This window comes from Ixodes scapularis, unplaced genomic scaffold (assembly GCF_016920785.2).
Source record: "Ixodes scapularis isolate PalLabHiFi unplaced genomic scaffold, ASM1692078v2 ptg001013l_1__unscaffolded, whole genome shotgun sequence".
NCBI classification, from domain to species: Eukaryota; Metazoa; Arthropoda; class Arachnida; order Ixodida; family Ixodidae; genus Ixodes; species Ixodes scapularis.
The window spans coordinates 80705-105219 of NW_024610079.1; the positions used below are offsets into that span (position 1 = coordinate 80705).

The 24515-nt window shown below is 46.9% G+C and overlaps 1 protein-coding gene across 1 annotated transcript in view; it reads left to right on the top strand.

Moving 5' to 3' along the window:
• Positions 1-3594, top strand: part of LOC121047207 — a 51415-nt gene extending 47821 nt beyond the window's left edge. Inside the window, exons 8-9 of the mRNA XM_042288044.1 lie at positions 983-1180; positions 3398-3594. Of these exons, the coding sequence (XP_042143978.1) occupies positions 983-1180; positions 3398-3577 (378 nt within the window). The 3' untranslated portion in view covers positions 3578-3594. The remainder of the gene's footprint in view (positions 1-982; positions 1181-3397) is intronic.
• The last annotated feature ends 20921 nt before the right edge of the window (positions 3595-24515 follow it).

Below are 24515 nucleotides of genomic sequence, written 5' to 3' on the forward strand. Positions count from 1 at the left end.
AGCTCGATGACGAAATCCCGGGATCGCGTTGTTGTCAACGCCAACTGAGCGATCCCCACAAGTTCGTCATCGAGCTTTGCGACTGAGACACGGAAAGAAACGTCCACTTTTGTCCTTCGAATTATATGGTAACAAAGAAGCTTCATGATCTGCGCGCGAATAAACTTGGGTTTCATTAGTGATAGTAAGCCTGTGTAAAGGGAGAAACATTCGTAGAAAACATTCGTACACAATATCATTGCAGGGCCCGTTGAAGTCCGAGCAGAAGAGGCTACGGGGGCAAACTCCGGACTAGCGTCCCTGCCATGCACAGACGCTCCCGAATTGAACTTATTTCTCGGGGCCACATGCTAGCGTTTGCACCTTGGTCTTTGACCTGAAATAAAGCGTAATATACTGTACTTTGTTGTCAAAGGTTATCACTCCCCCATTATTTCTAGGGTTTTGTGATTTAGGGGTAAATTGTTCTTAAAACTGCGTGAATTTTTTCGGTGCTCATATTTTTTCCAATTTGGGAAAGTTTTTAAGAGTCTATTTGTTTTAAAAAAAATTTTGAGTCTTGCGTCAATTATCAGTGTCAATAATCTTCGGCGTTCACCCGGACATATATTGAAAATATGATAAGAACATGGCATTCCCCATTCCCTGGTAATTTGCGCGTAACAACAAATACTTGCAAAGGTGAACCCGGTGCCGATAATCGAAGAGAGCGCGATTAAGGGTGTTCTATGAATAAAGAGTCAAACTTGCGGACAGAGAAGTGGACCTGCACATTGCAGATATATATTTTCTTTTCATGAAACTTGGGTGTTTCATTTTTAAGCGCAACTAAAATTCGTTTCTTTTTTTACGTTCATAAAAGCAACTTGGCGGTTCGTTTTAAACGTTTACCGGTATTTTCCGAACGCACGGGCCCCTAATTCTGAACAGCGTAATCTTGATGCAAAGACAGTCCCGAAACGCTTTGTCAATGTTCTCGCAGACCTGGCCCGTGGACAAGATCACGAGGCGACTGGACACGTTCCTGATGCCCAACCTGGAGAGCGCGTCACGCTTTATCCTGCCGCCGGACGTACACGACGCCATCCTGGTGCAGGGAGTCGCCGTGGACCCCGAGTCCCAGGAGTCCCTCATCGCTCCCATTTACATACCGCAGTCCGTGCGGAGGCTCAGCTTTCCCGTAAGGCCATCGGTGCTCTTGCTCGCCTGAGACGAATATCTAACGCAGGAAAGTAAACACCCGAAAAATCACAAGGATTAAATTGGGGAATTAGAGCAAAGTAGGTCAGCCGTCTATTTCCTCAATTGCGCAGCCTTTTGTTTCTTTTTAACTGCTCCAACGACCACAAATGGTTATACCATATGAGAGGTTGCATGCGTTAATTCAAGCCTCACCGCATGTGGGAGGTGGGTACAAAGTGGTTTGATTTCGGTCAAGGAGAGCGATAGCACTCTTGACTGCTGATTGAACGTGGCGTGACCGATTGTTTGTAATCACCCAATAATATAATGTTTGCCCTTTAGCGAGTTCACGATGACGCAATGCTTTGGTGAGAATAGCACACCAGCACACAAACAGTGGAAAAGGCCAGGCGGCACCTGATGTGCTTCTACGTAGTACTTCATCTGCCGGTCGATGTCAGCTTCTGTATGGCGACACATAAGGCTTCAGAACAGAAACACGGGTTGTAAATAACTTCTACCGTGAAACAGCAGACGACCACATTTTCTGCCTGCGTCCGATCTCACTTCGCCTGGGCACTCGCATGTTAAGAAAAGATCCACTTTCTTTTTTTTTTATGGGGGTTATCAGCCGACAGTGTTATCATGTCTGCAAATGACGGTACATATCAGACAAGACGTGTAATTCACTTGCGTTACTAGGTGACCGCTATCACAGCTGGCTCTGCGAGGAAAAATAGAAATTGCACGCGGTGTGACCAATATCTTTCGCCAGAAACGATATATAAATGCATGTCATAGTTTGTGGCGCGAGAGCTCTGTCAATCCAGATATGATTTAGTTCTTTAAAACCCCTTTGCTAGGGCTGTAGCGTGGCGCTTTCCTTGTATACATTCAAGATGACATTACAACAATGAAAAATTGTTTCAGTTACCAAAAAGTATTTATAGAAGTTCATAGCATTTTGAATATTGGAGGGCTTAAATATTCGCAATAATAAATCATTTTTATTATTAATCATAAAACTGTAGGTGATATATAAAGCTTTGCGAGGATTGACGACCGAATAATGAATAAACATAAGTTTAACTTGAGGAAGAAAACGAGAAGGACGGACAACCACAAGCTTCGAACTAGCAACCAACGTTCTTGTTTCCATCCACAAGTTTAATTAGCCCTACCGACCCGCCCGTCGTCCCGTTCTTAGAAGTTTAAAGCGGTCAAAATATTTGCTTGATATTGAGTTCCACCCTGTTATCAATAGGCAGTTGAACTATATGCCTCACAAGGGGATTGCATGGCAACATCTGTTTGTAAGCAGCGTTTGGACACTAAATTCATGGCAGCGTTGGTCGACTTTCAAAATACTCTAAGCACCCTTTCCCTGCATACGAAGAAGAGGTTTGTGAATAGTTATGCAAAATGATCTTATGCCACTCTACAAAACAGGTGCAGGAAATGTTTAGGATTTATTAAAAATCATTTTCATACTATAATCTTTTACACGTTAAGAATGCACCTTTACGCAAGTTCTTTTGCCATTAATAATACTTCCACGCACACGCAGCCGAAACACGAAGCCAGACAATAAGAGCGTGCTGTAGGCGGTGCTTCTACTGTATTACTACTCTTTCACCGTCTGTGAAGTGATTAGCAGGTCAGTTCGGTCGCACTTATAATTCTTCGCATTTTTCGAGCACAACTAGTTATGGAAACGCGCGTCTTCCATTTCGTCGCGAGTAAAATTATATGAAAGAAGTTTGATAATATTCAAGAAATGAGCAAGCAAGAAAACATGAGAAATATGTCGAAATACGCTACTAACCGATATTCAGACCCCCGACAGAAAATTTTATCTCTCACATGCAGACCGGCATACACACACACACATACACACACACACACACAGATACGCTTGCAAAAATGTGCACACGTGTACACAAGTTGCACGCGCGTCATAATTAAAAAAAAATATGGTCAAGTCCTTTTTTTTTACTCCGTTCGTGCTCCACCGAAATATAACAAATAAATTGAATTGGCGGCTCGCGGAGCTGAAAAGCATAATTTCCAAAATAGGTCGGAAAGTATACAGTAGTTGGAGAAACACTTTCGGCTAAAAAACTGCTCGATCAAGAAAGGTTTCCTGTTTTTTGTGTTTCTTCAATTGCCTCATAGATAGCGTTGAACGCACTGCTTTGGGACATCATCTTCCCAGGGCATCTTCCACCACCGGGTGTCTCCTGTGCTGATCGTCATCGCCGACAAGCGCTACCGGCTTCCGCAGGAACTGGACTGGATGCATAACGCCGACGTTGGCGGCGAGGACAACTACAAGAAGTTTATGAACAACGAGTTCAGCCAACAGCAGCCTTACATTGCGGACGACGGCTACTGAGTCTGCCCGCAACTAATTCCCGCGATCGAATTGCAAAGTACTTCTGAGATTAGCATATCAGTGATAGTGAATGAAAGGTGACCTCTTAAAAGTGCAACTCGGAGCAGGGGTAATTTGTTTTAATCAATATTAACGTAAGTTCCTGTTTTGCACCGACATCTGTTCAGTGGGTTAGTGGGAAGTGAGGCAAAGGAGTAGGGAAACAAAGTTAACAGCAAGAAGCCCTTCTACATCACTTCTGGTTATCCTACTGACTATCTAGAATAAAATAAATATATATTGAATTAAAATATTCCACTAGAAACAAAGATCACGAGTGCGATGCCATAGGGATTCATGCCCCTGCTTCGAGGGTGTGAACATTGAGTGCACGTGCAGTCCCTGCACAGTGATATCGCGCGGACTGTAAGCTGCATGTTGTTTCTCATTAATTTATGCTTATCAACTTTTAAGAATAAAAACAATATAATAAATATCGCAAGAAAATATTGCGAACACATCAAGCTCAAAGATTTTGCTTTCGTTATAAAACTATAAAAGTCGTCATTCTTGCAAATTTACGAAACAGAAAGACCATTCCATCTTCCAAACAAGCATTTTATGCGCGTCATCGTGACCTTGATTTTTATACTAGTATAGGGTTTCTAATTCTTCGTTGCCTAGTTGATTAAACTAGTCTTGATGTGACTTTGCAATCATGCCCTATATAGATATGTCGCTTTGAGGTAAGGAGTAGAGTTACATATGCACCATACTACTTTTCATAGTTCATAATCCAATCGTATAATTTCAACAGCCCACGGGCATCCTTTCCACTTAGGAAATCGAGCAATGCGCACACATTACCGCGACTACAAAGACATGCGTTGTACTAGCATATTGATTCTATATAAACAATTTTTGTCAGTTTGACCTGATCAGTGTGTAATTCAACGGCTTTACATTAATGTAATGCAACTGGATACTAGAAAAGTAGCCATTAACTTTAATGGGAAAATATTTCCCGCTAAATTTAACGGGGAAACTTTTCCGCTAAATCTGCCGGGAAAGGTTTCTCGCCTAATTTAGCGGGAAAATTGCCCTGCTAAGTGTAGCGGAAAAATTTCCGTTTTATATTTAGCGGAAAGTTTCTCGCTAAATTTAGTGGAACATTTCCCCGCTAAATTTAGCGCGAACCTTTTCACGCTAACTTTAGTGAGGAACGCCCCATAATGCAACGCGCGCGGTTACGCCGACGCCGACACCGCTCAACCAGAAAATGGGCGCCTAAGAGCTGCGCTCTAAAAAAATGGAGGCGAAACAGATACGAGCCTCTATAGACGCTTTGCAGCAGCTGTGCATGAACGCCGCCATAACTGACCTTCAGTTTTTGTTTACTCTTAATCCGCTTATTTCACTTCATCATTACCATAGCAGGCCAGGTTATTGCCATATTAGATTCAACTGTGTCCTTTCCTAAAGCATCAGCCTTTGTAGAGGATCGTCAACTACCGTTTCAGTTGCTCGGCATCTCGGTAAGACAAGAGAAGGTCAGCAATGGCGGCTGTAATTTGGCGCGTGTGTAAAGCGTCTATAAAGATTTCAATGCTGCATCGTTGGCCGCGTTGGCTGGCGCACAGCTGCTCGTAGCACGTGGAGTGAAAGCTCGCGTTGCAGAACCCAGCGGTCCTGGGTTGAATCCCCACCCCTGCACGTTTCGTTCTGGATGAGCATCGTACCGTCCTTTGGTCGTGTATCACTATGATACACGTTAAAGACTCCAAGCTAGCGGTTTGTACTGCACTGGCTAAATGTATCATCTACAGCTGACATATAAGTCACCTGTTGAGGCAAACTAAGTTCTAAGCTGTATAAACACACACCTCATTTTTACAGCGTAGCTGTCAAGGGCTAGTTTCACCAGGATCGTGTCCCCCGCAAAGAAATGAGGACACCGAACTCTGGATACCCACCGCCATCTACGAGCGACGGCGGCAAGCCAGGTATCTGGTGGCCGCGGTCGCTCATAGATGGCGGCAGCTTTTACACTCTGGCTTGCCGACTTGTGGCCGGTTATTACTTTCCAGTGTACAGCTCCGCTGGTCTTCCTTCTTCACCAAAGTAGAAAGGCTATATTTGTTTTTAAGTTTTGGAACTAAAAAGTGTTCTTTTTGAGATTGAGCAGGTGAAACAAAACGTCATGCTTATTATATTTATGCAGCCTGTGTCGTGTTTTGACGGGGCAGCAGACATAAAAGACAAAAGGACCATGAAGACTATCTTTACTTCAAGGACCGAGCATTCAGTAACAGAAGCTCTCGTGCCATTCCAAAGGGGCACACGTAATAAAAAGCGACAAAGAAGATAAACACGCGCGCCGCCACTTAAGTTCAGTAGCGCGCGCCTGGCGGTAACTGTACAACACTCCTTCCCATTTAAGTACGTAGTAGCTCCAACGATAGTCTTACACAAAAGTTAGGAGCGTACTTAATATCTATTAGGTGGACGTCGTTCTCTCAACGGCTAACGTCCTTTTAAAACCGATGGGTCTGTAGGAGGCACGGACGGCCCTTGCCGAATGGCGGGAAGCTGCTGTGACTCATGTTCTTGTTCTGTGGCCTGAACGCTTGGTTCGCTCGGCGGGTAGACCAGGAACCCCTCAGTATCGTCCCTGTCCGACGTTACTGGTCTTGCCGTCGGCCGTTCTTGGCTCAGAGGCTGGTCCACGCGCCGACACCAGATGAACTTGCCTAGAGGTGTAGTAACTTGGACTTGGTAAGATGCCGGACCTGTCATCTTCAGGACGGTGCCACGTAGCCACTTCGGCAAACCGCTATAGTTTCGCCCTAGGACGTGATCATTAGGGCGGAATTCTTCTCTGCTTTACCTCCTCTGTTTACTTTACGTAAATTGCCTGTGGATCACTCTCCCCTCTACCATAGCTTTGATCACATGCAGCCTGGTACGCAATCTTCTACTCAAGAATAAGTTTGCTGCAGTCTCTTCTGTTGTGGAACGTGGAGTATTCCGACATGCCAACAATAAGTGTTGCAGAGCTTCTCCGAGAGACTCACCAGCGGTCGACTTGCGTAGTGCAGATTTTAGTGTTTCCACGAAACCGTTCTCCTATACTCTGTTTCACCATGTGTTCTACCGCAGGAAAGGCTACAAGCGCGAGCTCCTTGCTCTATGGCACATCTCGGCGGCACAAACTCTCGTGCACCAAGGGCAGCTGCCAACGCTATGAGCTCGCGCTTCTAGCCTTCGCTGCGGTACAATATAAGGTGAAACGGAGTATAGGCCATTTGTGCTCGGGTGATACGGGGCGCTCACGACATGTCGAATTCCGTCGTTCCTCATGAACGCCTTGAATTCCTCTGACACCAGCTGCGGCCCACTGTCTGAGACGACTGTTTCCGGAATTCCGAATCTGCTAAAAAGTTAACGCAGGCAATTTACTGTGCGCTCGGTTGTCGTGTTCTGTATGATGAACACCTCTGGCCACTTCGAGTGAGCATCCACCACTACACTCTAAGAAAAAAAGGAGGAGAAAGGTAGCAACAGCGACTGTTCCTCCTTGATGCGGACAAGTTGCCCACAGAAGGGAGGAACGGCAGTTCAGGTCAAAGGAGGAGGGCGAGTTTCTCCTTGTTCAGTTGACGCAGGGGTAGAACATCGCGCTACTGGCCGAGTGGTCAAAGGTTCGATCCCCAGAGGACTGGGTTTTTTTTTTTTTTCGTAAAGTTTTTTTTTTTTTTTTATTTACCAAAACAAACATAAACAAACCCAGACCGATGAAAGGAAAATTAAAGTCCTTATAATTCACTGAGACGTTTTCATCCTACTCCAGGCAGACCGGAGAAAGCTTTCGCCCTCCCGATTCATCTTCTTTCGGTTTCGTTTTTCGAGCACATCGCGCACGTTGTTTAATAAATTAATGTTGAGTTGATTGAGCTTCAGCGGCAGTGAAGGCCGCCTATAATTCCATCTTCTAGTCCAAACGTGCAGAACATTTCGGTTGCATTGACGTTTTTATCACTAATTTTATCAAAGGAGCTAACGAAGCCGCTAGAAACAGCGAAGTTCCGGAGCAGTGCCAGCAGCGCTACATATACTGGGTAAGACGGCCGGACGGCCGTCTCCGATTTGCGGGACACACGCGGAACTACAGCAGCGAAACCACAAGGAACTGTGTCGACGTTTTCGACGTTATGAAAATCGCGACAACTGCGTCCAAGGCAGGCAGATTTTCCTGCCGGCTGTCTGGGTGCCTTCCGTGCCGAGTGCCAACCGGCGTTCAACGTGATTCTGCATTTCTGCGTGTCAGCAACATCGTCAACGTGGTTCTGTATTTCTGCGTGTCAGCGACATCGTGATGGCAGTGTTGTGGGTTGTGAACAGAAGACTGTAATTATCGCCGATGTGACCTTGTGTTCTCGTATCAGGTGTTTAACAACAAGATGAGATGACGCAAACTGGTCGGGCGTTGATGCCGCTGGTCGGGCCGTGATCGGAGGTGGCGGGGTGTCACAGGATGACCATTCCGCTTTACATTAAAGAGTTTGAAACCACTTGAGGGATTAGGTGCAGTCGGTCGACGTGTGGATAGTCATGTTGGAACGCTGGTCTGAACGGTAAGCTCCTATCGTACAGTGGCCAATGTGACTGTCGGTCCCCGAGAGCGATTGCGCTCTGGGGAAAAGACTGAACAGTACGAAAGTATGACGGAAAGTACGTATAGTTACAATGGAAGTTTAGCATAAAAAAAAAACGGTAAAATCGAAAAAAAAACGCTATCCTTTATTTTACTGTTTAAATATATTACGGTTCCTGTAGAAAACTGCCCTCCAAGTGGCGCGCTGGGATGAGCGCTAGAAGTTTTCGAGCTCGCAACGGTGTAGCTCCGTACACTTAACAGTTGCCGCAAGTCGCGGCTTTGACTGCATTCAAGTTAGGGATGTCGCGAACCACCCTAGGTTCGATTTCGAAAGGTTTCGATATTTGCGAAGCGAACTGAGGTTCGATTTCGAAAATTTTCGATATTTTCGTACCGACCGAGGTTCGAATTCGAACAATTCGCAACTTTTGACCACAGCGGAGTTTCGAATTCGAATATTTCGAAGCTTTCACGGTTTCTAAAATTTCGAATTCGAATATTTCGAATATTGTTTTCCTTCAGGTTCGATAAATTCGAAGATTTCGAAATTCTTTGGAAACAAAATTCGAAAACTTCGAACGCTTCGAATTTTTATAGACATGAAGTTCGAACAATTCGAAGATTTCGAATTTCTTTCTGCATAAAGTTCGAAAAGTTCGAAAAGTTCGAAAGTTTCGATTCTCTTTTAACGCTAAATTAAAAAAAAGAAAAAAAAAAAACTTTGAAGATTTTGAATTTCTTTCTAATCCAAGTTTTCGAAGTTCGAAGTCCGATTTTCAAGTTTTTCCACAGTTTCAGTTTCAAATAACGTTTTCACGACTCACTGGTTTTCACAAAATCAAGTTTAGAAAAGTTAGGGTGTGATATCTAGATTCTGCGAAGTTGGTCAGGCAATTAATTGAGACGACGAGTGTCCCGGACGTGCTAGAATATTTGCCAGTGCAGAATTGTGACCGCCAGCCCCCCCGGGGGGGGGGGGGGGGGGAGGGGAGGGGGGGGGGGGTCTTTAACCTGCATTACGCAGTAGTGATTGCACGAACACACTGTTTTACGAGACTCATCCAGTTCGAAACGGCCAGGAGCGAGCAGGAGGTTGAGGCTCAGAAAAACCTTGAAGCGACCTGGCCAACTAGCTCGCCACCCCTTGCACGCTGGTAGTAATCCGATCCGGTGAAGTTTGTAATTGTCCTAAAGGTTTATTTTCTGGGACGGAGGAATCGCCTCGCAAAAAGCACGAAAGCCGACACAATTCGAGGTCGAGAAGCGTTCTGCCATACAAGTGGCGTCGGAAGAGGAAAAACGGGGGGAAGAGGGTAGCGGGGGGCTTCAGCCTTTTTCTCCACCTTGCAGGTATTTCGGACTGTTAAAGAAAGCAATACGGGGAAAGAAGGCGTGGTCGGCCTTAATTTAATCTGAAATTATTTATGCATATGTATAGCTACTGTCGCTCTTCACTGCATAAAAGGTTGCGTAGATGGTCATTGTTAGAAACTGGTTGTCAGAAGGCACTACTCGTCACATGCTTAGTGGTTCGGAAGTTCAAAGCTGTCTTTTCGACTTAAATACCTGTGCCGATAGCAATAAAAAAAAAAAAAGAAAGAATAAATGCGAGAATAAAAAGCAGGAGAAAAAAAAAACTATCAGGAATTCGTCGGAAGTGTTCTATTCTTGCATATTAAGAGGTTCAGAACTTCAAAACAAGTTTCTTTTACCAAAATGTGTACAGGCTAAAAGAAACACGTCCCAAACACGTGAAGCGAAAAAAAAAAAGTTTTCTTTTAATGACGTGCTGAAGTTGAACACTATTAGAAATCTTCTCCCATGAGTTAATTTATTCCTTAACGTGAAAAAGCAATAAATATATTATTTTGTATTCCGCAGATGGCAATGATATGTACTGTCTGTGGTGTTAATTTAAATGCGATACCTCAAACAACTTAGACGAAAATAAATATCAAGTTTAGGTCAAAATTGCATGCAGATACATGTTTGGACATTTCTTCGAAACGCACGTTGAATAACAATAATCACATCTTAAGACGGCACTTACCTAAGCTATACATAGATCATTCTTAAAAAAGTATAACATGTCTACCATAAATAGCTCCGGCTGCAGCGTGCTTCAAATCTGGCACAAACGATAATCGTCAAAAACCCGTCGTCCTTCCTCGCCCCTTCGGGGATTCATTTCTTTAAACCTAAGCATGCCAGAAAATTTAAATAAACGACATTGTCTTTCTTAAAGAACGCAACACCGCGTGTAAAAGTTCGAGAAAAAAAATTACGAATGTACCCCACTACTTGAAATCAAATGAAACCGTCCGCCGGTCTTTCGAAGTTCGACGAACGTCGAACTTTTACCCTAAAAGTTCGAAGTTCGTCGAACTGCTTACTTTTCAGAATTCGAAAGTTCGAAACTTTTCGAATTCTCTTGATAAATAAGTTCGAAAGTTCGAAATTTATCGAATTTTTTGGTCAGTCAAGTTCGAAAGTTCGACAAGCATCGAACCTTGCAGCGCAATAAGTTCGAAAGTTCGAAAAAGATCGAATTTTTTAGCGTGATAAGTTCGACGGTTCGAAAAGCGTCGAACTTCTTAGCTTAACAAGTTCGAAAATTCGACCTCCGTCGAATTTCACGATACAGACAATTCGAAAAATCGAAATCTTTCGAACCTTTCGAACCGCTTGATTCGATCATCGAAACTTCGATTCGAAAAAAGTTCGCGGCATCCCTAATTCAAGTTGATCGAAAAGCGATTTCTCTGCCCGTGAAGCATCACTTCCAGCTGAGTGAATATCCGCTTTACAAAGATTAATTCAAGACGGCAATTGCAGCCGTGCGCGAGCAGCACAAATAGAAAAACAAACACTTCAATATAAATACTGGCTACGAAGGGTCGTGCGGGAAAACAAACTCACGGCTTGGAACCGCATTTAAGCGGCTCGATTTATTGGCTTTCAAATTATTACGGCATGATCGAGAGTTTTCTTTTTAATAAGAGATTCATCCCCTGAGCTATTAAAAATATTCTCAGATGTTTGGCATTGCTGCGAAAAAATGAACACGTTCGGAATATTTTTTGTTGCTTAGGGAGTCACCGAAAAATTCCGTACGTTCAAAACGACCAGTATAAAAGACGGAAACGCAGGGCTCGGGAGTAGTGTGCTGTTGTATTGATGTTTGTATGTGCCATGCCTGTGTATGCGCTCAATATATGTTCACCTGATGCTTGTAGTGTGCGTAACGTGTCTGCATGTGTTAGATATTCCCGAAGGAAAGGAAACGGAATTGTGGCGTAAGAAAATAAAAATAATTTTTTTGGAAACCAAGGATTGGGCGGTACCTAGCGCCACCTAGTCTAGCTACTTGGGATTACTCTGCTTGACCCTGCCATCTGGTGGCAAGCGATTTAACATCCTTTTTACGCTACGCGGCTACGCCATAATTTCGTGTTACCGTGCTGAGATAAGCCAAGAGGTTGCTTCGGGTTTGCTTTTTTTTTTTTTTTTAAAGCGGCTTTTGGTTTTGCGGGCGAATGATTTTCACTCCTCCGTGATGTGCGGTTGACGCAACGGTTGACGAAGGAATTGTGGCTCGAGGAATAGCAAAGGTAAGACATAAAGTGCGCGAACTGGGTGCCGGTTGTCTCCGTTGAACATCGCAGTGCTGACGATGAGAAGACTGAGGGACTGCATGCTTTCGAAACGTAAGTTTCTTTACCTGCAGGGGTAAAGAAACTTCGGAAATAAATACAGTTCGCAGAAAGCTCGTGTTACGTTCTTATTTGCTGCTCCTCTCGCTTCGTACAATAGACTGAGTGTTCTCGTTAAGCCTTATCGAGCTCGATTTGCTCGATTCGTGGCCGCCATAATGAGATGCAGTCGACGGAGGAACTTTTGCTCCCCTGCTTAAGGGACGAAGGTTTCTCCCTTTCTGAAGGAACATATGTGTCAAGAGCGTTCCTTCCTTTAGGGAGGACTACACTGACCCTTTTTCTAGGAGTGTAGTAGGAACCTGCTTCCGCGAAACGGCACCTCAAAGTCTAGGTGTAGTCGTCTCCACGGTGGTGCTGGCCATGCTCAGGGGTGAAGAGGTGCCTTGCAAGGATCGGTACGTTGTTCCTGGCTTGCTTGGCAGCTTCGTACCTTTTTTTCGAGGTCTGTGTGAATTGATGGCCACCAAACATAACTGCGAGCCAGCTTATTACTTCGAACGATGCCGGGATGACTCTGGTGCAGTTCGTCGAGCACGAACTCTTGCAGCTGGGTCGGAACGACAGCCCTCATGCCGTACATTAGGCACCCTTGATACACACTCATCTGCATGCGTCTATCAAAAAACTGCCTCAGATGTTCTAGCAGGCGCATTGGCCAACCCATGCTCGTGAGTTCCAGTACTTGACAAAGCACGGGTCGCGTGACGTAGCATGTGCAATATCCTTAGAGGATACCGGCATTGACCCTAGGCGCAATGCATAGAAAGGCTCCTCCTTCAGAACGATCGTCCTTCTCAATCTCGAAAGGGAATTTTGAGAAAACATCGGCTTCTTAATTCTCACTGGATCTCTTGTACACCAATGAGTACTTGTACGCTGACAATGTCACAGCCCAGCGCTGCAAACGTTCTCCGGCAATAGGCGGAATGCGTCTTTGGTTCCAAAATAGTTTGCAGCGGCTCATGATCCGTGACAAGCGTGAAACATTGTCCGCAGATGGAAAAGTGAAACTTTTAATGCCGAATATGATAGCTAATGATTTTGTTTTGATTCACTGTACTTCTCAGCTTCAGTCATTGTTCGCGGTGCATATGCCACGGGACGAGTGCTCCCATCTTCGCTTATTAGTGAAAGAGCAACACCTACGCCATACCGGAATGCGTCGCACGCAACTTGTAATGGCTTACTTGTGTCGTAATGGGCCAAAATCGAGGGTTTCTCCAACGCTGTCTTGATTTCGTCGAACACTGCCTGACATGCTTTGTCCCAACACCAGGGTGCTCCTCACGCAGCAGTTTGTAAAGCTGACTCGCCAGGGTAGACAGTCGAGGAACAAACTTCCCGTAGTAATTTATCATGCGCAAGAGTGACTGCAACTGCTTTTTGCCTGTGGGTGCATGAACCTTTAGCAGAGCCTCGATCTTCTTCGGCGTCGTACTGACACCTGCTGCACTTATGACGCGACCCAAGTAATGCAGGTATTTCTAAAAAAGTTAACAGTTATCTTTCTTCACGTGAACTCCGCGCTCTGACAACCGCTTTAACCGCTCATTCACACTGGGAGCGGGTCCGCGTTCGCAAAGCGGTTGCGAGCGCGGTTGTATAAGGATCCAGTACAATTGCAGTTGCGAAAGCGGTTGTATAACGATCCAGTAAAATTGCAGTTGCGAACGCGGTTGTATAAAGATCCAGTACAATTGCAGTTGCGATCGCGGTTGTATAAAGATCCAGTGCAGTTAAAAAACGCGGGCCAGCTCCCAGTGTGATTGAGCGGTTAAACGGCTTCCAGAATCATATAACGCTCTTCCGGCGTTCTACCGGTGATAAGGACGCCATCCAAGTATCGACTGACGAACGTAGTAGTTTGGGCTAGTTGGTAGTTCATGATTAAAAATTAAAACAACTCAAGGACAAAAAGAAGAAATAAGACCCTTTTGTTCTTGTCCGTGTCTTTGAGCTGTTTTAATTTTTAATCAACTGACGCCTTTCAGATCTTTGAGCATTGTGTCCATAATCCTCTGAATTATGGCTGGAGCTGAGCAGATTCTGAACGGTAACCTGTTTACGGCAAACAACCCTTTGTATCTATTCAGAGTTAGGTACCTCCTCGACTTCTTAGCCAACGCGACTTGGTGGTAGGCACGGTTTAGATCAATCTTCGAGAACTCCTGGCCTCCCGTGGGTGCTGCGAACAGGTCGTCAATTCTCGAGGGCGGACACTGGTCAGTGTCAAGGCAAGGGTTCACGGTGGTTTTGTAGTCGCCGCACAGCCCTATTCCACCGTCCTTCTTCACTACTGGAACAATTGGCGTCGCATAATCACTCGTTGTAACTGATGATATTGCCGCGCGCCAAGTAGGCAGCGCGGCCGTAGCCTAACGGTTATCGCGCTTGCCTCCCACGCGAAGGGCAAGGGTTCGATTCCTGGCCGCGGCTATGCATTTTTGTTAACACCGTAATGTGATGTTCTGGTGAAATCGAGAACCGTCTAGCTGATTCGAGGTCAGAATTTTCTACGCGTCGAACCTTCTACGTCGAATGCTCCAGAAGCCAACGTGTGTACAAAAGCGGCTCCGCAGGCAAGCCGGAGTCAGTTTCTCTCCAGCGTTCGACTGTGCTGCTACGCCGACTTCGACGCCCGCGACGCTCTGTTATTATCTTTGTTCTCCCTTTATTTTTTTGGCACAAGTTCGCCACATTAAACGTTTATTTCTTCCCGTTTATTTCCTTTTATTTTGGTCACCACCCGTGACATTTTGGTGGAGGCTCTTTACTCGGGTCGTCTTCGGCAACGGCACCTCCAGGCGTTGCCGCACTTAGTTTTCCCGACGGGATAGGGGGGACAGGCTGTCACGGCGCGACAGACGGAAAGGCGACGCGGAACGTCGGGGGGATGGAGAACGGGAACCTCGTGGTGCGGTGGGCGCTGGTGACGGAGAGCGACGGAGGTATTCTTCGATGTCCCTTGGTCGTTCTCCAAAACGAGGTCGACGGTCGTTTGGAGCGAATCCTCGCAGGCCGAGCTGGCGGTAGGGGCACCTCCGGTAAACGTGGTCAGCCTCCCCGCAGTGGAAGCACACCGGGCGTCCGTCATCCGTGCGCCACACGTCGGTTTTTCGAAGTCCACGCTGCTCTTGGCGCGGCGCGTACTGCGGCGAAGAGACTTCTCGTTGGGGTGCAGCTGGGTACTGCCGAGCAATAGGAGGCTGCGGACGACGAACAACGGCGGCATAGGTCACAGCTGGTGGTTTCGGTGCGGCGTCGGCGAGAACGTCTGGCTGGAGCGCTTGCTGGACCTCTTCTCGAACAATCTCGGCGATCGAGAGTGAAGCGGGGTGTTCGGCGGCAGGTATCAGCTTCTTCAGTTCTTCACGGACGATGTCCCGGACTATTTCTCGGATCCCCAGAATATTGGTGCTGAGGGCGCAGCTTGACGGCAAGGGTGCAGCGACGGCAGGAGCTCGGTGGAAGTGAGCGGCTCGTGCTTGCAGGGCCCGTTCAATGTTGGTCGCCTCTGTTACAAACGTTTCGACGGTGGTCGGCGGGTTGCGGACGAGGCCTCCGAAAATGTCATCTCGTACGCCTCGCATCAGGATCCGCAACTTCTTTTCGTCGGTGGCTTGAGGGTCGGCGCGAGTGACCAGGCGCAGGACATCCTCGACGAAACTGGTGATGGTCTCGTTTGCGCCCTGGGTTCTCATTCGAAGAAGGTCCTCGGCCCTCTCCCGTCGATACTGGTTTGTGAAAGTTCGCCTCAACTCATTCTTGCAGGCGCTCCACGAGATCAATGATGTCTCCCGATTCTCGAACCAGTGCCTGGCCGTTCCTTCGAGCGCGTAGAAAATTCTGACCTCGAATCAGCTAGACGGTTCTCGATTTCACCAGAACATCACATTACGGTGTTAACAAAAATGCATAGCCGCGGCCAGGAATCGAACCCTGGCCCTTCGCGTGGGAGGCAAGCGCGATAACCGTTAGGCTACGGCCGCGCTGCCTATTTGGCGCGCGGCAATATGATGCCCATGTCCTGCATTTTCTTTAGTTCAGAAGCTCCGGATTTGGAGGGAAAATAAATTTTTTTTCTCTGTCTTTAGTTCAGTTTCGACAGCAGGTTGTAAGGTAAACGCCACATTCCTTGCCTTAAGGAATTTCACTACGCTATCTTGTTTAAACGATAGCTCCACCCTTTCGTTGGTAGTAGTTCCAGTTCGTTCTTGAACAGATCCTGGTACTTGTCAAGAAGTGCACGAAGCTTAGTGTCTCGCTGGCAAAACGCTGAAACTTCTGACGTGGTCACTCTGTTGAGCTCAAAAATCCGATGCCAGTCCAATCGGATGGCTTGCAGCCACTGTCGGCCTAGCAGGGGAGGTCCTTTTTCTCTCGTGATGTAGATGGGAAGCTCGGCCCCTGCAGTGCATACTACACTTTGACGTGAGCCACGCTGACAGGCTGGACGATGTCTCCTTCGAACGTGCGTACCTTAAGTGTCGTTGCCATCATCTTGGTTGAAAAATAAAGCTGACGAAACTGCTGCAATGACATTACAGAAACAGTTGCCCTGTGTCTAATTACATTTCCAAGGCAACGTCATGCTATTGTAATTGGTTCCAGGCCAGACGTAGCCATTTCTTTGATGCTAACTGGTGCTTGAACAGGAATCAATGTTTTCATCGTTTTAAGCGGCATCGACTTCAGTTTCTTTTGTTTGTTAGCCTGCTACACACGTTGAATGTGACCCTTCTTGCTACATTTGAGACAGATATACGCAATATGTGGGCGTATCCGGCTGGCATGTTTCGCTGAGCCACAACGATAACAGTCTCGCTGTGTCGCGTCTGCATCCGGGGCCGCCTTTATCTTGTGTACTTCCGACACGCAAGATTCCGACGTATGTGTTTCTGCTGCATTCTTTTTCGCTGCTTTCATTGCCAGTGCTCTCTCGACGGCTTTCTGGAAGGTTAACTTGTTGTCTTCTGTGAACAACACACGCTGAGTGTCCTCTCTTCGTAGACCGCACACAAAGCGATCCCTCAAAGGACTGCTCCAAAGAGGCTTGCACAAACGTGCGTAAGTCGCGCGTTTGTGCCAGCTTACGTAATTCCGTAACGAACGTTGCTACAGATTCGTTCTCGAGCTGCATTCTTCTGTGAAGTTTCGCACGCTCGCTGATAACCGATGGTTTCGGTGCCAGGTGGTCCCCAAAAAGCTTTTTAAGCTGGTCGAACGTATTTGTGGCAATTTCGGCATGGTCAACCACTTAAGCAGACTACGTTTTCGAGCCTATAAGACACAGAAATGCGTATACCTTGTCGCCCTCGGCAATTCTGTTCACAAAACGAAACGATGCCAATCGTTCTTCATACGACGGCCAGTCGCTGGTCAATACGTCGAAAAGATCAACGAAGGACAGTCGAGCGAAGACTTGCGGCACTGCTCCCGTCGCTACCGGGTCACCCGTTGCCATGTCGGCTTCCGCGCAGGTCAGAAAAGCTTCCTTTTCTCCAAGTTGTCGTGTTTTGACGGGTAGCAGACAAAAAAAGACCGGAGGACCATGAAGACGATCTTTACTCAAAGGACCGAGCAACCAGGAACTAAAGCTCTCGTGCCATTTCAAAAGGGCACGCGTTATAGAGAGCGACAAAGAATACAAATACGCTCGCCGCCACTGTAAGTTCAGTAGCGCGCGCCTGGCGGAAACTATACAACAGCCTGCGTAACCTAGCAGGCTGTAGTTTCGTCTAACAAAACAAAGCAAAATTGGCACAACACTAAAAATACCGTACCACTGGACCTGCACTTACATTTCTGCAGATGTTTAGGGCCGAAGAGCTAGACACGGAAAAAACGCCTGTCAAGCCGGGGCGCGCCAGCGTTTTAAACTGACTGGCCAGGTAGCTAAAGTTGAAGCCTTGGCGAGTTGGTATGACATTCTTAAAAGGTTAAAACAGCGCAAAAAAAGACGGACAAGGTAAAGCAGGACACGGACAGAGCATTGTTCCAGCAAAAAGGATTGAATTTGTTTGTCGCAATGTTCCTGCAAAAAGGATTGAATTTGTTAAAGACCGACGGTCCTTTCCTTGTGAATAGCTCTGACGAAATCATTTCGTTTCTTAACGAAAACCAACACACTGGTTATATGGCCTGCAGGTTTGACATTAAAAATCTCTATTCCTCTTTGATTCACGATGAACTTCTTGTCTGCATTCGTGATTGTATTGACAGGTTTGGTGCTGTTGCTTACCAAAATACGGCTGGAATATCAGTTGAAGGTTTTTTAGAGCTTTTTTACAAATACCTGAGGTCGACCTTTGCGACTTGGGAGAGTACTGTCTACTTGCAACGTCAGGGAGTTTGCATTGGATCTTGCATCGCCCCTGTTCTTAGCGACTTATTTTTAGCAAGCATTGATCGCATCAATCTAGAACACCTTGAGGGTACCAAGGTTGCAAGGGTTTTCTGCTATGTAGACGATTTTTTAGTCCTGTTGGAAACTGACGGCTTGTCCTTTCATTCATCGATGACTCATATTTTAACCATCTTTTCTAACTGTCTTTCGCCACTTGTTTTAACTCATGAAGCACCTGTAGCCGGATGTATAAGATTTTTAGATTTAACATTAATAATGTGCCCGGACCATGTATGCTAGGCTTATGAACCTCGGGCCGGCAAGCCTCTTCTACCCTTTGAGTCTGCTCATTCAAAAATTGTAAAACGTGCAATCGCGAAGACCTGCTACACACATGCTTTGCGAAGCTCTTGCTTTCACAAAGTTCAACCTAGCTTCGATAAGCAAACTGAACGCCTCACTGTCGCTGGGTTCCCCTCGCACGTGTTGACAGCTGTTGCTGAGTCACTGCTCAAAGAAACCAAAACTTGGCCCGAGACGAGCGATATCCCTTTCAGCAGTAGAAAAGGACGAGAAAGAAGAAAATTCGCCGTCATTCCGTATATGCATGGCGTGGCCCATAACCTCAAACATATTGCGGGCAAATGTGATGTGGACGTTTTGTTCACCGCTCCTGACAAACTTTCTAGATTGTGCCGAGCCGTTAATTCCCCCTTATAGGGAGGCGAGGGCCTGCGCTACGAAGCATCGCAATTGCTACGTCACCTGCGCTGAGGGAGTTGTGTATTCCCTCCCTCTGTCTTGCGGCAGGCGTTATGTCGGCCAGACAGGTCGCTGTCTCAACGACAGGCTAAGGGAACATGCTCACAACGTATCTTCAACTGCTTCCGGTCACCTTGGCATACATTGCCGTGGCTGCAGCTGCCAGCCTCAGTTCCAACAGTGCGAGGTCGTTAAACATCACCGGGACCAGCTGACACGTGAAATTAAGGAGGCCCTAGAAATAGAAAGATTGGGAGTCATGTGCGTCAGCAGCCCTTCCGTTGCCTTATCAAGGAAGGAGATTCATTTTCTGGCCACTTGATTAGCTTGGTTGTAGCGCGTGCCTTTGTCTTTTTAGAGGTGATACTTCGTTTTTTTGTGCTTTGTTTTGAGTGTTTTTTAGGCTGATTTTCTCCTTTTTGTTCTCAATTGTGCGTATATATTGCCCCGTTGAGTCCAGTAAAGATTCAGTTGCGAGTCAGCGCTCTGTCCGTGTCCTACTTTACCTCGTCCGTCGTTTTTTGCGCCATTTTAACCTTTTAGGAATGGCCAGGTAGCACTAGATCCACTGTATATGGCAGCCTAGCTGCCAGGGTAGCGACAAGGCGCTAAAATATCTAGATGTACGACGTCAGAAGCGCCGATACTGATCTCTATTTTGGGCCTGGGAGATTGCCATGGTGACCCAGAGCCGTTTATACTGAGAGAGTTTGGCCGATGGGCGGAGCTTGTTGGCCGCTAGAACAAGCGGATTTCGCGATAACACAATATGGCGTCACTTCTTTGTCTTGTTCATTCCTGAGAAATCGCGTAGAGTTCCTATGAGTCAGAGCCACAATATGGCGGACGGAAGTAGTCATCCCCCGGTTGTCAGACTACGCTGCTTTGGTTGTCAGACTGTCAAAATCTCCTTAAGAAGGCCAAACTCTCTCAGTATAAACGGCTCTGTGGTGACCGTGCTGCTAGCGACGCCTGGCGACAACTTTTTTAGCCTAGTTTCGTTGATATCTCCATTCGGTTATTGAAAAGTTGTAAAAGACGCTTGGCATGGCGGCACGGCACGGGTCTCTGGAGGAACGGTGCCTGCTTCTTCTGTGAAGCGATACGATTTGCAGCCAAAGAATTGTCGGGCGACGAGAGCTCCAAGGTATCCTAGGCGCACGAAGAAGGCGAGCGGTTTTCCGCGCCGCCGGGATAACGACCACTCCGCTCCGATTGAACAAAAATCTGATTACGCCGACCACGACAGAACGATCGCCTCGGGACATGACTGCTGCTTGACTGCCCCATAGTCAGGGAATGCGTGCTTAGCATCATACTTCTTTAAGACCCAATCATCCATTCAGGATGAGGTTCTCTCACCGACTGGCGACGAGCCGCGTCGACGACGGTCTCACCCGTCGACGGCGGTCTCACACTCGTTTGGGTGATAAAAAGTCGATGGGGTTCAATCAAGAAGGACAGCATGGTGGTCTCCAGAGTATTGTTAACGCTATTAAAAAAGATGGACGCCGGATATGAGGTGTTTTTGCCGACCGGCCGAGTGGTCGTACGGAAGTTTACCGGCGTGCAAAAAGTCGCAATATTTGTATGTAGTGCAGCACAATGTCCGTGTTAAAGGGGCCATGAAACGATTTCTTAACTTCTGCCTTGGGTGTAATCCTCAGCTCAAAAGAAAACTAAGAAACCACGCGATCTTGACATGCTAGGTCACCTGTGCGATGGCCCCAATATTCCACCGTGCTTTTTAAGCACACCACAGAACCATGTTGAAATTATCTGAGACTGGGCTAGAGAAGAGGCGTCGTCCTGTCTATTTTCCGTCCCTTCTACGTTTTTGGTGTTTCTTCTCTACCCCAGTCTCAGGTTAATTTCAACATGATTAATATTCACCAGCTCGCCTGCACCCTTACGTTTTTTCTTTCTATCACCATAGAACTTTTCGTTCGCAAGTGATGATAAGTTCCGTCAGGGCACTCATTGGCCACGAACCCGACGTCGTCTACGAGGTTAGTTAACTGCCATTGAAAGCCTGTATATACTGTACATAGCGCGTTTTCGGGTTTTGGTTTGGTTCTGGGCATGACACCACTGTTGTAAATAAAATTTTCTAAACACAACTGCAAAAGTAAATCCTAATTTGTGGATTCAGAGCATACCAAAGCTTGGCTGGAGCGCCAAATGTGTGCCAAAAGTGCCAAAGGGTGCTGAGAGGCCTGTCAAAGTTTGGCATTTCTCTGGTGCGCCACAAGACTTTTCTTTCACGCGCTCCGGAAGAAAAAATTAAATAATCGTTCGAAACACGATAGGAAAATGTCACCATTTCCTTCCCGAAGCCGCTCGAGAATATTTGGCAGTGTCATGCCAATACCGGCCAAAAAGAGGCTCGAATATTGGTCAAGTGTCTATGGTTTTGCACCGCCGCTCGATATCTGGCAGGGAGTGGCGTACCCTCCTTTTGCCTCAGTCTAGAGTTGACGCAGTATCGTGCGATTAATCTACGATCCGTATGCTCCGTATAGGCCGGACGTCGTGCAACTCTGCTTTGAATAGGCCGTTGCATATCAAGTGTTGCATATCAATCACATACACGGACTAACAAAATTTATTTAGATCGCTTCCAGAAGTTTGTTAAACCACTATCTTTACGCACAGTTTATACTCGACACATTTTTAAAACTTAGACTCCTTCGTAAAACACAGCAAATTAATAAACAAAGTTAACACTGATTTTATGCCAAGCAAAACTCAAAAATTAAAACACGGAAAACGTGGAGATTGAGAGGAAAGCAGGACTACTATCAGAAGCATGGTTGCAGTGTACTTACTAAAGAGCGATATCATGTCAGCATTGTGTTAGCGCTGTCGCAAACGAAGACGACTGGCCCCAAGCTCGCGCCCCCATCCGCGTGGCGCACAGTTCTCTTTGCTGGGCAGGCGTACCCACCAGACGTATATTCAACGCGCCTTTTTAAACCTTCACCTGGCCCCGTTTCCCATGTCGAGGCCACAACATATCAGAAGGGGAATGAACCAAGCCTGATCCAGCAACCACGACCGAGTGGAAGTCGACTCTAGTGGCCACGAATCGTCACAGCAGCGGCACCTACCAGCAGCTCGGCATGGACGAGGAAGGGCGGCGGCGGGGCGAGCAGAACCGAATACGGCAGATTGCGGCGGCGGGCCCTCCCCGATTTCCAGCAACCGTTGTTACTGGAACAGGGAGCCCGAGCCTTGGCGGAAGCAACGACGCAACCACGAGCCAAGGTGACGTGGCAGATCAAGATTCGGAACGCTCCGACACCGACATTGTGGGGCAACGAATACCGCTGGCAGGCCCAGCAAGCGCTCCGCCAATCCAGACAGGGTGGTATGGACCGACAGGGGAGCTGTCTGTGCTTCAGACTGTTCTACAGGAGGCTTTACAATCCGCCGTCCGAGAAGCGGTCGCGGGCATGGCTGACCAGCTTCATCCCGGAACCCAGCGGACGCACGACCCAAGACCACCTGCAGAGTCCGGCAAGCTAGTACCATTGTTCAACCCCGTCACGAATCCGGTGCAGACAGTTGAACATTGGATACGGAAAGTTGACAAACTATCGGCGATACATGCGTGGACCGAGATACATATGGCGTGTTCTGCTCTAAGGAAGCTAGAAGGAATCGCCAAAACGTGTTGCGACAGCCTCGTTGGAGTCCATCGTTCGTGGCTTGAATAGAAGCTGGAGCTGAAAAAGGCTTTTTCACCGGTTGTAATTTGACACCAAGGAATGGAAGCGAGGCGAAAACTGCCGAACAAAACCGTCAAGCAGCATTTCATGAAAAACAGCCTGGCACGTCTTTGTCAACTTCCGGAAGGTCACATTGTGGACTATGACATTACAGGCCTCTGTGATGAAGCTCTCGTACTGAGCCTGAGCGTTGTTAAGTTTTCTACTCCAGAGGATCTGCTGGAGTGCCTCAAACGTTTGAACGACCGGCTCACCGCCGTCGGGAAGCATCCCACCGATCCGATGTGGAAACCGGTTCAAAAGCGGGAAAGAACGGTTGGCCCAGCGACCGAAATTCCCACAGACTACCGAAACGATAACCGCCTTTCAACTCTAATGGTGAACCACGGTGTTTCAACTGTGACGAATACTGATATATGTCTGTAAACTGCAGTAAACCAAAGAAGCGAGAACACTGTAGCAAATGTCACCAAACTGGACATAATACAGCTGACTGCAGAACAAGCGGCAGAGGAAATGTGTCCGTAAAAAATCATGATATCGAAAACAACGGGCAAGTAAATGGGCAAAACGAAAAGTATATTCAAGACACTCTCGTAGACGAGAAGCTTGTCCGAGCTTATCTTGACCTTGGAAGTTAGTGCTTTAGGCTGCGCAAGATGGATTCCGATGATTTGGGAATCAACCATAACCAGCCGTCCCGAGGATTTAAGAATGGAGGCTACGGTTTTGGTCAGGTCCTGCTCTGATGAATCGCGGAAGAAAGCATCACCATACACCATGCGACAGCCCGCGTTGTAATCCACATTGTTCCAAATGAAGCGTAAGCGATTTCTCTTCTTGTTGGACAACCATTTACAGAGCAACCACATGTTACCATCATGCGAAGAAGAAACATGGTTCGCATTTTTGAAGAACAACGCAGTTCTGATGATGATGATGAACGGCTCCGACACATTTAAGTCCCTGATCTTCCGCCACGCTTCCTAGTGTTATGGGCCAAGGATTTTGTCGTAGTTCTACCGAACTACTTGGGGACCATTCATCTGACGACCAAGGAGTCCGCAGCAGGGCACGTCTTTTTGACGAACAGTTGCGGATGCAAGACGGCAAGGAACTCTGTTTGCCCGCTTGTATAATCAACATCACAGGAGGTGGCGACACGGTTTTTCCTATTTTGAACGCATCGAGTTCTAACGTCCATATTTCGAAAGGCAGTGTAGCAGCCAGAAGCTCCTGGTGTTCAGAAATGTCTGAAACCACCATCAAGCGAAGGACGACAGATCTCCTGGAACGAATCAAAGGAGAAGAGGTCCGAACAGGACCTCAGGTGACTACCGAAGAATTTGATCAGCTCCTAGCTCTTATCAACGCGTACCGAGACTGTTTTGCAGCTGACGTTATCGCGCTTGGCACGACTAGTACAGCGGAAATAAAAATTAAGACTATTCTTGGTGCGAAGCCAGTATGGCTTCGTCCGTACCGATTGGCTTATGACCACCGTACTCAAGTAAACCAAGCCCTTGAGGAACTGAAGCAAGCGGGCGTGGTGTGCGACTCGTCATCAGAATTTGCGAGCCCATTGCTCGTAGTGAAAAAGAAAAAAGGGGTGGAGAGTCTTTCTGTTGACTATAGAGCACTCAGTGGCGTTTACAAGGAACGACAAGTATCCCCTACCGCATATAGGAGATCAACTGGACCGACTTCAAGGAAAGTACTGCTTTACAACGCTCGATTTAGCTTCTGG